General features: G+C 44.6%; 1 protein-coding gene across 15 annotated transcripts in view; it reads right to left on the bottom strand.

Annotated features, from left to right (window-relative positions):
* SGCZ (sarcoglycan zeta) overlaps positions 1–13,560 on the bottom strand; it is an 889,976-nt gene that overhangs the window by 195,522 nt on the left and 680,894 nt on the right. For 2 of the 15 annotated variants that reach the window (XM_053253778.1, XM_053253780.1), the window contains exon 1: positions 12,656–12,711. The exons of the other annotated variants lie outside the window; for them this stretch is intronic. In XM_053253778.1, coding sequence (XP_053109753.1) covers positions 12,656–12,683 — 28 coding nt within the window. In that variant the 5' untranslated portion in view covers positions 12,684–12,711. Of the gene's footprint in view, positions 1–12,655; positions 12,712–13,560 lie in introns of those variants that run through there. 15 annotated transcript variants of the gene reach the window in all.

Genomic DNA, 13,560 nt, shown 5'->3' with positions numbered 1-13,560 from the left:
ACACACACCCCTGCCATGGTTCCCCCACCGGCGCTGTCTTAAAAACTGGTTCAGCAGGGCAGCAGTGTACCTCCTTGCCACCCTGTCCACTCCTCGGACCGGAAGTGACCGGAAATAACCCATGTGTGTGCACACGTTGGTGGATGTGCGAGCGCAATGTGTGCATGCGCATGGGTTACTTCTAATGACTTCCAGTCCAAGGAGTGGATGGGGTGGCAGTTAGGTACTCTGGCGCCTCACCGGACCGGTTTCAAATGAGTGCTTGTAGGGGAAACATGGGGGGAGTACGTGCACCCTCCACCACCCTTAAAGTTGTCTCCCCCCCCGAAAGTTTTGGGGCCTTCATTTTAATGACTATGACTTGAAGCATCACAAAACATATACCATAAAGAGAGGAATTTTCTGATATTAAAATATGTTTATAAAGTCTAACTATTAATAGTTTAAATTGTCATTTGTTGCACCCCTATGCAACTTGTGTCCTACTCTGATTATGCTAATTCCTAACAATACTTTTTTTAAATGTAAGAATAATATTAAATACTTGTAACACAGGGTAACAGCTGCATGAAATGGGATAAGTAGTGTGCCATTTCATTGTGCATTCTTTCCATGGTTCACACTTGTTACTTGTTCTAAGATGCAAACCTCATGCAGCCTACAGTCTAGTCTACTTCTACTATGCTAGAATTTTAAAAAGAACAAAGAAAGTGGAAACTGGGGCAACAGGGAAGAAGTGTGCTGATCAGCTCATACATCAATTATTCTTTAGCTGTATATGCCAACTCTCTCATATGAGAAAATCTAAAATTATCAAAAATATGAAACTTATCTTTCATTTATTTCTTACTATTCAACTCCGCTCTTTCAGATTTGCATGGATTGGTTATTAAGATTGAATGCTAATTAATGGGCAATCAAAGCAGTGATCTGGATTATCAATCTACACTACACCCACCTGAGGGTTAAACTAGACATGACATGCAAGATTGCAATGGCCTTTGTTTCTAATTCAAGGCAGCCATGGGAGTGGAGTCGGAATTTGATTGAAGCAGCGGTGGGGGAGCAGATGTTTAGCCTTTTTTTCCAATTAAATGGGCCATTTTCTCTATCAAAATTCCCTCTCCCCAAGTTGCTTTTCTCTCAACTGGAGAAAGGTCTCTTGACCCAACATCTTTTCCCTTGTGGCATATTTTCAAAGGGAAAACGGCCTATTGGGAAATGATATATTATCTCTGTGCCACTGCTCAGATCAAATTAGGATCAAAGTAAAGGATCCATGTGTTTCCCGTCATAGCTTGTTTGGCCCTGAATGTATCATACCTGCAGTCTTTGATGTATATGGTCTGCTGATCACAATCCTCTATCTTTTCTATTCTTCTCCAGGACCCTTGACTACTTATTTATAGGTCAACATCCCAATCTAAAATCTAAGGCCTCATTCTCATAAAAATGGTAAATTTGAATCCAGGCTGTACATACTGTATTGCAGATGGGTCACAGAGAAAACTAGATAAGGATCTTCCCCCCTGACATCTAGCTTTTTTACATGCATTGATTTTTAGCCTACTTTCCAGTAGACTTATGAGATCACCCAGCATTCTGTATGTGTGTGTCCCCCCACCATCAACTTTGCAATGCCTGGACCAATATGGGATATAGTTGTAGGGACACATAGAGACACCCCAACAGCATAGTTTATGATAAAGTCATCCACCCAATTCAAGATGGCAGATGCATAAACATTTGAGGCACAAGTGGGCAAACTTGTGAACCACCTAAACAATTGGAATTTGCTACAGCAGTAGGGACACATAGGGATGCCTCAATGGCATAGTTTGTGACAATGCCATCCACCCCGATTCAGGATGGCAGATGCATGAACATTTGAGGCACAAGAGAGCTAATTTCTAGACTGCCTTACCGATTTGAACCAAATTAGGTACAGTTGTAGTGAGTGACACACAGGGCCATCTAAACAGCATGGTTTGTGATGTTGTCATCCACCCCAGTTCAAGATGGCAGATGAGTGAACATTTGAGGTGTGATTGGACTAACTTGTAAACCGCCAAACTGATTTGAACCAAATTTGCTACAGATCTAGGGACACATAGGGATGGCCCAAGGGCATAGTTTGTAATGATGTCATCTACCCTGATTCAAGATGCTGGACGCATGAATGTCTGAGGTGCAAGTGGGCTATCTTGTGAACTGACTAATTGATATGGACCAAATTTAGTCGAGTTGTAGGGATAGCAAAAGGAAAGTAGGCAGATTAGTTCTTACTAGAACAACATGATTGTTATTATAGAAGTGTGCTAAAATCTCTGTCTCCCCCTTTCTCTCTTTATATTAATAATGAAGAGTGTATTGTAATTCAGAGCCAGTATAGTTTTCTATACTAGATAAAGGTATAGGTATTATAAATGTTCATTTCCAGTCTTCCTGTTAGATAGCGATGTGCGAAACGTTTCGGGTACAGAACGATCTGTACCCGAAACAGCCAATTTTGGGTAATTCGGATCCGAACTGAATCACCCTTCTGGCCCTCCGAAATTTTTCGTAGCTGAACCGAATCACCTCTGTTTTGGCTCTGAATATTCGGATTTTGGGATTTTGACGTCTATTTGAATTTCCTGCCTTTTTGCCTCCCATTGACTTCAATGAAAAAAGGTCTGAAATTCTTCTACTCTAATTTTGGGTCCCAGGGGCAAAATAGTGGGGTGGGGTGGTAGTGCCTAATGGGTGGAGGCTGCCACCCCAATTGCAGAGGGATTGGGCAAAGGGCTGATTTTTGGTGAATTTTTGGAGTTTTAGTGTCTTTGGGGCAGATCGGGGGCATAGCGTGGGATCTGGGCCAAAAGAGTGGGGTGGTAGTGCCTAATGGGTGGAGGCTACCACCCCAATTGCAGAGGGATTGGGCAAAGGGCAGATTTTTGATGAATTGTTGAAGTTTATGTGTCTCTAAGGTTTTCCCCCATTAGGTATATTGGAGGGTGTATCGATTCACATCGGGGGGAAAGGGGTGGCCTAGAGCGGTGTGGGGTTGGTGGTAGTGCCGGGTAGGGGCAAGGAAGCTACCTGAATTTTTTCAAAGGATTTGTGCAGAGGGCTGATTTTTGGTGAATTGTTGAAGTTTACACGTCTTTAAGGTTTTTCCTCATAAGGTATAATAATGGAGCTTTCAGCAGCCCCATAAGTGCACTTGGGGGGTGCTGGGGTGGCCCAGAGCGAGTGGTGGTATAGTGCACATAGGGTGCCAACCACCCCCATGGGTTTCTAACCCATGGGGTACAGAGTTCTGTTGTTTCTGAGGTGTTCTGAGTGTGGATTCTATGATAGCAAATAAGAGTGGATTCATGGTGTCTCATTGAAAATCTCATTTGCTATCATAGAATCCACACTCAGAATACCTCAGAAACAACAGAACCCTGTACGCCATGGGTTAGAAATCCATGGGGGTGGTTGGCACCCTATGTGCACTACACCACCACTCGCTCTGGGCCACCCCAGCACCCCCCAAGTGCACTTATGGGGCTGCTGAAAGCTCCATTCTATTATAACTTATGAGGAAAAACCTTAAAGACACGTGAACTTCAACAATTCCCCAAAAATCAGCCCTCTGCCCAAATCCTTTGAAAAAATTCAGGTAGCTTCCTTGCCCCTACCCGGCACTACCAACAACCCCACACCGCTCTAGGCCACCCCTTTCCCCCCAACGTGAAGCAATACATCCTCCATTATACCTAATGGGGGAAAACCTTAAAACCGCGTAAACTTCAGAAATTTACCAAAAATCAGCCCTCTGCCCAATCACTCTGCAATTGGGGTGGTAGCCTCCACCCATTAGGTACTACCACCCCACCCCACTCTTTTGGCCCAGATTTTGCCCCCAATCTGCCCCGAAGACACTAAAACTTCAAAAATTGGCCAAATATCAGCCCTTTGTCCAATCCCCCTGAAATTTGGGTGGTAGCCTCCACCCATTGGGCACTACCACCCCACCCCACTATTTTGCCCCTGGGACCCGTTTTTTTAATCCGAATCAATTCGGATTCGGATTCGGATTAATTCAGATCCGAATCGAATCAGGGGTGATTCGGATGGGCCATATTCGGATACAGAACAGAACAGGGGTGTTTCGGTTCGGATCCAAATCGAAACACCGAAAATCTGAATTGCACACCCCTAGTTAGCATGAAAATATATTTACCTCAAAACATTCTGAGAATCTAGCAGAAATTAGCTGATGAGTTCATGTAGAGCAAAACACAGACCTAATATTAAAGCCTCCACAATCAAGAGGCTGAAAGCTAGAGATAGGGCCCAAGGAAACAGATATGGGCTTGCATTACTCAGTCCAACTAAGGCTAATGATATAGTAGAGCAGTAAAGTTGAGTTTGAGTTGTATCACTTCAGACTACACATGGTACAATTAAATAATCATGTAGCCAAGTACTCCTTCATAACAAAACAAGTTGTTCTAGTAAGAATGAACTGCCTACTTTCCTTTCACTATCTCTGAAACTGAACTAAATTTGGTCCAAATTGGTTAGGCAGTTCACAAGTTAGCCCACTTGTGCCTCAAATGCTAATGTGTCCACCATCTTGAATCAGGATGGCATCGTCACAGACTACACTGTTCAGGTGTTCCTGTGTGTCACTCGATACAACTATGCAAAATTTGGTTCAAATCAGTTAGCCAGTCCACAAGCTAGCCCACTTGTACCTTAAAAGTTTACACATCCACCATCTTGTATTGGGGTGGATGTTACCATCACAAATGATACCGTTGAGGTGTCCCAATGTGTCCCCACAACTGTAGCCATATTAGGTTCATATTGGTTCAGGCATTGTGAAGTTGATTGGGTGGGTGGGGGACACACACACACACTGAACGCTGGGTGATCTCATAAGCCAATTGGGGAAAAGGCTAAAAATAAAAACAGATATGACAGAAATATAACAGTACAATCTCCTTTCTCCCCCTCAAATTATATAAAAACTGGATTATGCAAGGCAGCCACAATTTGAATCAGAGGTTACCTTAGGGCCCCCAATTTGAATTGGTGCTTGTGCCTAGCAACAGTTGCTAGGGAGATGAAAATGGTGGGGAGTGGCAGTTAAGGAGGGGAGGACAGTGGAAGAGGGAGATGAAGAGAAGGGATGAAAATAGAGTGAAGAAGAAGAAATAGCAGGACTGAGACTTTGGCAAGTGGAGGCAGCTGTGTGTGGTCAATAGAGGCAAGGAGTGGGCAGCTGAAGACAAAGGATGAGAAGATTTGGGGGACAAAACAGCAGTGAAAAGCAAAGGATACAGCAGCCTGCAATGCTGACCTATATCATGGGATCATCAATTTGTTGGGCCACCCAGGCAATCCTATAGCTACTAACAGGACTCCTATTGTGGCACATTAGAAAGGACAGAGAAAACTATTGTATAGGGGAATTTTTGATGTTTGCTTCAGTTTTCTGTTATTCCTTTGTTGTTTATTATTTTTTAATAAAAGTTGTATGAAGCTAAAATATTTGTTCTTGGTTCCATCTCTTCTCCCAGATTAATATCCAAGTGGGCTATGGCCTGTATTGGTCACATACCTACCAGGCATACAGGAGACAGAGAAGAATTAGTCTCATTCCCACAATTATTATTAGGGTAGGAAAGCCTCCTACCCCAATTTGGGGCCAGTGCGCACTCTCATTTTCTGATCATGAATTAAAAACAAGGCCAGCTGTGCTGGTAGTGCTCATGTACTAAGCAGCAACTGGGTTGGCAGGCCCCCTCCTACCCAGCAGCTGAACCCAGGTATTTAATGTGGTACAAGGAAACATTCTCTGACACCGCTGCTGCTTAGCGCACAATCACTGCCAGTGCCTCCAACCTTGTTTTTAACTTACAAGCACACACAGCTCCCAAACTAGGGTAGGTGCTTATTCCTACCCTAAACGGCCCATTTGACCCACGAGTATACCCCTCAGGTTCTGGCAACCGTAACTTCCTGTTGCCACTGGCAGTGAGGAAGCAACAGATTCAGTGGCTTCACTTGTACAAAAGACTCCTGGAAGAGTGTCTTCCCCCACCTGACCCACTTGCATTCCTGGGAAAGGCACAGGTACACTCAGGGATAGTAATCTTTTCAGGGGTTGCTACAGTGGCCACAGCTCCCAGACAATGGTGCAATTTCTAAAAGACTTTGTACACCTTTCCCAGGATTCAGGCAGAAGAAAAATACTCCTTTTCTAGGAGTCATTTAAAAAAGTGAAGCTGCTGAAGATATTACTTCCTCATCACCATCTTTAGTTCAGGGCAGTGTTGCTCCCTTGCCATTTGGAGCCACAAAAAGTTAAGAAAGAGAATGTATCTCTGTCTCCTGTATCCATAGTAAGTATGGGGGGTGGATGTGGTTGAACTGAACTGTGTTTTTAACTGTGTTAAAACTCTGTTTAGAGTTTTAGAGTACATGTAGAGTGGTGATTCAGATGAATATCCTCCGCATACAATTAAGGGACATCCCCAAGAGTGTGTTGGGATGTCCTCCTGTGATGTCAGGAGAGCATGCTCTTGGCATGACCCTCTTTTTGTGTTGTGTTGTGGCTGGCATTTGCCTGAACAAGCCCATTGACTACTAATTTACCCCAGGGTAAGAAACCTCATCCCATAGTCATTTGGTTGCCTATGGAGTGAACATATCCTGCTAACTGGAGCAGAAAATTTTCAACACGTATGGTGCAGAAAGGTCTGTGATAAATATTCAGATTGCTCATCTGTATCTATCCAGTGTCAGGTCAATTTAGAGTTCCTTCCTAATATAGGATAATGTTTGTGTTTTAAAATGTTTCCCTAATTCTTTAATTCTTTCCTTAATAAGATCTTGGTTGTCTTTGCAGTTCAGACATGGACTATTATTTGTTTATTCATTTATTAATTTATTTTATTTGTCGCATTTATATACAGCCCTATATAAAATCTCAGGACTGTTTGCCAGACTGATCTAGGTAGAGTTTTGATAGGTATAAAGAAAACAAGATGTTGTATCCTCTGTGTATACCTATTTTCTTAAAAACTAACTGCCTGCCAGCCAATAAACAATATAGTAAGACTTATGTCTAACAAGTAATTAATTCCTGTGTACAAAAGGGTTTACAATCCCAGAGCTTGCTTTTCAGGAATATCTAACACTTGTCACTATAGCTGAAATCCGTGAGTATTGTGAATAGACAGTATCAACTCTGAATGTGGATGCTTAGTTAATAGGTTGTCTCTTGTTCTCAGCCAGTTATTCAAAATGCTGGGAAGTGCCTCCTGAGGAGCACTGACTGTCTAGCATCAATTTCGGACTGATCAACACAACCACCACACATTTTTGCCACCACTTTAGCAGGTGGCAAAATGAGGGGAGAGGGGTTTTCTGGGTGTCTGTCTGGGACATGAAAATTCAGAAATTTTGAAAGTAAGAGCTGGCAGTGGTACAGCAGAGTGCATCTTTCTTTTTTGACAGAAAATACAATACTTCTGTGAGTGGCAACATCAGAGCTTTGAGCCAGCAACTGTCAGTCACTGTTTTCTCCCAGAATGCACAGGGGAATGACTCTCCATTGTGGCATAACATAACTCCCAAGTAAATTCTGGGTAAAAATTATAGTCAGAAGTAGAGGTGTGCACAAAAACATTTTTTGCTGTTTGGTTCAAATTTGAACCGAACCACTGGTCTGCTAAATGGTCAATTGAACCGAACAGCCGTTTGGTCCATTTGATCAAACTGGGTCAAACCATTTGGCCCAGTTTGCTGGGTTATGCTTCTAAAGGGGAATCTGGTGAGGATTCACCTTTATAAGCAAAGGGGAGTAGGGGACTTCTGCCGTTAAAAGGCTTCTAAGTCTGGCCGGGGGCTGGTAAACGGTGGCGGTGGCTGCTCTAAAACCCAGTGCTCCCCCCCCACCCCAGCAGCGTGGCCCACATGGCAGTGGCATGATTCCAGCCTTCACACATGCACAGAGGTCTTTTGTGTGACCTCTGCAAATGCGTGGAGGCCATTTACATGACTACGCAAATCTGCGTGACCGCACAAATGCTCTCCGTGCATGCGCAGAAGCTAGAACTGCACCACCACCATGTGGGCTACGCTGCTGGGGGTTTAGAGGAGTTGGTGCCAGTGCCAGTAAGCGGCCCTCTTGCCATCCCCCTCTGATCGCCTTTGGAAACCTTTTAAAGGCAGGATTCCTCTTTGTTTGAAAAGGGCAATTCTCACCGGCTTCCCCTTTACCAGCAAAGCCCCTCAAACCATGAAACCTGGTTGAAGTGGTCTGTAATGGACTGGGCCTGGTTCGGTTCTAACTCGGACCAGCAGCCTTTTTTTAAAGGCCAATCCAGTTCAAGTTCAAACCAGTCTAACTGGGTCAGTTGGAATCGAACCCAGTTGGATTTGAACCAGTTCTGCACACCCCTAGTCAGATGTAGCCTGTGCTGAAAAAAGCAGCAACACTTGAACTTCACAACATGAGTCAGTTGTACAGGGACAGACTCTTGGCTGTAAGGAGCCACACTCAGAGCAGCGATTTATGCAAAGGCACCAACCCCAAAGGAATCTGGATGTGATTGTGCAGACGTATCAAAATGTGTGTGTGTAGTTTTGGTCAGTGTGCACGTGTGCATTAGTGAACTGTAGCAGGGCAGGGGTAGCTATGAACTGAAAACTGCAGCAAGATGAACATGTGCAGTGATTTCACTGAAATCAGAAACTAAACCTGGAAGAATGGCAGACGGCTAATGCTTTTGTTTTTCTTAACAAAAGTGAGGTCATTTGAAACCCCAACCTCTAGAAAGAAATTTTTAAATGGGGAAAATTTCATGCGCATCCCTACTTTTAAACTGCAAAGAAAATAAAAGAGAAAACACTGGCTCTACTGTGATATATAGTTGGAACGAAGGACATTTTAGATATGAAACAAACATTAATACTAGTGAAATTCGTTGTATTTATTATCTTGACTCTTTTTGAAGCTGTGATTGCTGCCAAATGACTTAAATCTTTCCCTAAACTTCAGGCTGTGGTTAGTTGCAACAATTTCTGCAGAATCCAATTAACTACCAAACGGAGTGAGGGGGGGGAGGAATTCCTAAGTCTTGTGTCATCACCTTAAAAAAAAAAGCAGTGTGGACATTCAGAATGCTAATTAGCTTTACTGATTAACTGAGCCAGAAAAATGACAACAATAAGTTAATTAACATTCTGGTCCTGTGCTGATGTCCCTAGAAGTCATGAGCCTTGTTTGTCAGTTGCACATTCTGCAAGGGAGATACATCTGCTTTGAAAAATATTCTTGAAAAATCAGCTCGTTTCAGTGGAGATTAGTGACCATGTATATGTCTGCATTAAGAAATGGCAAGGTTTGTTTGAGTTAAATAAGAAACCTAATTGAAGGAAACTTTCAATATAAGAAATATTTGGAGGACACATCACAAGCTCTTCTTCATTTTTCAGCCCTGAATAGAAGGGGAAGCAATTCAGCGAACTGCATGCACTGCTGAGCAGTGTGAAGTAAAGAACCATTAGCACAAGTTTCTCTGTTGCACACAATAAGGAAAGCCTTGGCAGTGCTTGCCAGGCTCCTTGTTTTCGGAACCCAGTATTTGCTCTCTTTGTTTCAGTGAATTCTTAGGGCCCAGTCCCTCCCCTGCCCAAATATTAATGATCAAAAGTAGTTTGTATTCTACTGGTGTGCTATTTGCTAAACTATGTGCCAGGGCATGCTAGTGTGCCACGAGGAAACTGTTAATGTGCCATAAGAAACAGATTAAATAAAGACCCCTCTGATCCCCAGAATGTCCACCCACAAAGAAATCTGCCCCTGTACCTTTATATGAGTTAGTTCTCTAGAGCCCTATTCAGACTTTATGTTGTAAGTGCATACTGTTGTCTGTACACATGTACCTGTTTGTGCATAAATGACAAACATGCATTCATTTAAAAAGTGAACCTGGGTACAAGCCCCTCAAAAGCTGGGTACAGATAGGAAATCTACCACTATATATGCATTGAACACAATGTGTGAATAACTATATGGATACATTGTATCTGGATTGAACATAATAAGGCTATTCACATGAGCAGCCCTACCTGGACTGCTTGTGTGAAGCACCAGGATGGAGGCCGATCCCAGTGCTGCCTGCCAGGTAGCCCAAGGTTTTGCCTTGAGCTATTACCTAGATAGAAAGCTGTGAGTGCGCCCTTCTACCCAGATAACTGGTCCTGTCTGTGCACAGGCTGCAGGCAGCCCAAGAACACACACAGCTGGGGTGCAAGAGGGCCTGGCTGAGGGGGAATCCCTCTTGGTGTGGTGCACTGAGGGATGCCAGAAGATTTCCCTCTCCAGCTCCCTGCTCTGCCACTCACTGCAGCATAGCTTGGGTGTCATATGAGCAGCAGAGCCTTCAAACTAATTTTGATCATGTCTGGGGAGGGAAGGAGGAGCCTGCCTCTACACTAGCCCTCCCCCTTGCCAGTGTTTCCAGACATGTGGACAACCTTAAAGTGTGGATAGGGTTTAGAAATATGTCTTTCCAATCACCTTTGGCTTGAGGGGGGAATTCTGTGGTGGTTTTCATTTGGAATGATTGAAAAAGCTCATCATTTCCAGTTCAGAGCACAGCAGAATCATATGTCCCCACTGGAGGCTTCTTGTTGTGCCTTTACATAAATTTATGTAAATATAAATACATTGGTAACTGGTAAGAAAATAAAATGTGAACTGAAAAATGCTGCAAATTGCACATGTCCCAGTTCTAAAATTAACTTTAGGAAATTTTCAAGTTAAGCCCAAAGACAAGTAGAGTGGAAAATGGAGCACTGCCAACCCATTAAAACAGGAAGAACATGGAACTACCATGTACACACATCCCCTAATTAAAATTCCAAAAGTGTATAGGAACCTTTATGGAATGTTTTGGCCTTGCTTTACATGAAGAGGGGAGAGCAGGTTCCACAGTTCTAACCCCCAGCCACCCCAAAGAATGACAGATCCTTCTTTCTTCTCGTCATGTAACAGGACGGTGGGACAGAAGGGTAATTATATTTGACTTTGGGTCCAAAAGACAAATATAGCTACATTTCTGTCCTGCCCTATTATCTTGTTGCAGGTAGGGCTTGCTGGGTTCTGGGAGTCCAAGGTCAGCAATGCAAGGAGACCAGATCAAGGCAGGAGGCCAGCACTGGAACAGGACTAAGGCTAGCTAGAGCAGGACTTGGAAAATTCCGAGGAGAGCAGCTACAGAGCTGTGTGCAGCTGTTTCACCAGAGGTGAGAACACGTTGCTTTAGCAAAGAACAAAACTACACTAAAGCTTTGTTCAAAGCTTTGTTGTAGCCCTGCTCTCTAACTCCTGTCTGTAGCTCCACCCCTTTTCTGTAGGAGTCATCAGAGTTTAAAGGGGCAACACTTTATTCCACAGGTGCTGGCTTCGGCAAGGTTTGTGAGCTTTCCACTCAGCAAGCTGGACATCAGAGAAGTCCTCTGAGTTGGAGGATGCAGGTAAGGGCACCTCCTAGAGTCACAGCAGAGGGGGCAGATCTGATGAGACTGGAGCTTCCCACCCTGACTCATCTCCTGCACTCTTCATGTCTTCTCCCAGCTGAGGGGCTTCTGGACCAGGGCTTTAGGGGTGTGCACCGGACCGCGGACCTGTGGCTCGGCACTGGGGTGGGGGGTTCCATTAAGGGCGGGGGGGGGGGCTTTACTCACCCCTCCCGCGCTTTGCAAGTTTGGTGCCATAATTATTTTTAAAAATGCGCCGCAGAATTTCTGGTTGCTCGCCGCTCCTTCTTGACTTCAAAATCGGGCGGCAGGATACTTCCCTGCCGCCCCCGAAGCCCCCTCAAGCCATTTGAGCTCTTGAAATCTCACCCGGACCGAGTGCCAAAGCGCTCGGGCGGGCGGCGGGGAGATGTCTGTCCGTCCGCCCGCCCCCTTCCCTGCCTTCTGCGAAGTGCAGGGAGCCTTCTGCGCGCGCGTGCGCAGAAGCAGGGAGCCTTCTGCGCACGCGCGTGCAGAAGGCTCCCTGCACTTCGCAGAAGGCAGGGAAGGGGGCGGGCGGACGGACAGACATCTCCCCGCCGCCCGCCCGAGCGCTTTGGCACTCGGTCCGGGCGAGATTTCAAGAGCTCAAATGGCTTGAGGGGGCTTCGGGGGCGGCAGGGAAGTATCCTGCCGCCCGATTTTGAAGTCAAGAAGGAGCGGCGAGCAACCAGAAATTCTGCGGCGCATTTTTAAAAATAATTATGGCACCAAACTTGCAAAGCGCGGGAGGGGTGAGTAAAGCCCCCCCCGCCCTTAATGGAACCCCCCACCCCAACCCTCCCGAACCAAAACCACCCCTTGTCCGGATCGGTTCGGAGGCCAGTGGAATGGCCTCCGAACCGATCCGTGCACACTACTACAGGGCTTTGACCTCAAGGAGGTGGACAAGGTTTTCCCACCATTTGAGCTTCACAACAACCCTGTGAGTAACATTAAGCTGAGAGGTAATGAATGGCCCAGAGTCACCTAGTGAGCATCATGACATAGTGGGGGGATTTGAACCTGGCCTTCCACACACTACACTGACTTTTAAATACAAATATTCAGAACACAGGGTTGTGAACAATGAGACAGGTGTAACCTCTTTTCCAAGTAGAGCTGAAAAGCATTCAGGAAGAGCATGTGGTACGTTCTCTCATAGACCTAGATCAAGAATGCAAGACAAAGACATATTCAAACGTAAGTCAGAATATCCTTGTGTGTAGAAAACTTGTTCATCAGAAAAACACTAGGCCAGAATCCTTCTCTCTGACAAGTATCTATTACTCTTTCCTCAGTATCTGAAATAGCTTTAAGGTGGCCCTGGAGAGAATACAGGGAACTGACAGAATGACAACACATTAAATAGTGGCAATGAGACCTTAGTGAACCAATGAGGGAAACTGAATTTTATGGGAACCAGCTTTCCATGTGAGTAAAAGGAATTTAGTTTACTGGCTACTGGCAGGAGGAGGGAGATATTGCCTGAAGGGAACCTGAGAGATAGGGCAAACTTGTTTTATGAAAATCTGGCCAGTATGGGTTAGGATAAGGAGAACAGAAGTAGATGAGCAGTTGTCTACACTTCTCTGAAGAGGCAATCCCTTCAGAGATAGCAGCCAAAGCATCCATGATAAAGATCAGGCCTGAAAGAGGAATAAAACCTTAATATAACTGCTGGTAAGTTTCCCAGACTATAGGAAACATCTATATTGGGCAGCAGCAATATAGGAAGATGCTGAAAGTCATCATCTCATACTGCATGGGATATGGCAATGGTAAACCCCTCCTGTATTCTACCAAAGAAAACCACAAGGCTCTGTGGTCAGCAGGAGTTGACGCCGACTCAACAGCATAACTTTACATTTACTTTATAAGTTCTTACTATGGGGATGAAACCTTTATCATTTAGTTGATGGAGAGATTAAGAATGCCTAAGATCTAGATTAACTGAACTGATTCACACTGTGCAATGTTCATTTACACCAACAGTTCCAACCTTTCTTG

This window comes from Hemicordylus capensis, chromosome 5, assembly GCF_027244095.1.
Source record: "Hemicordylus capensis ecotype Gifberg chromosome 5, rHemCap1.1.pri, whole genome shotgun sequence".
Taxonomy (NCBI): Eukaryota; Metazoa; Chordata; class Lepidosauria; order Squamata; family Cordylidae; genus Hemicordylus; species Hemicordylus capensis.
Note: the sequence above shows the minus strand (reverse complement) of the source record. Positions and strands in the feature narration are given on the sequence as shown.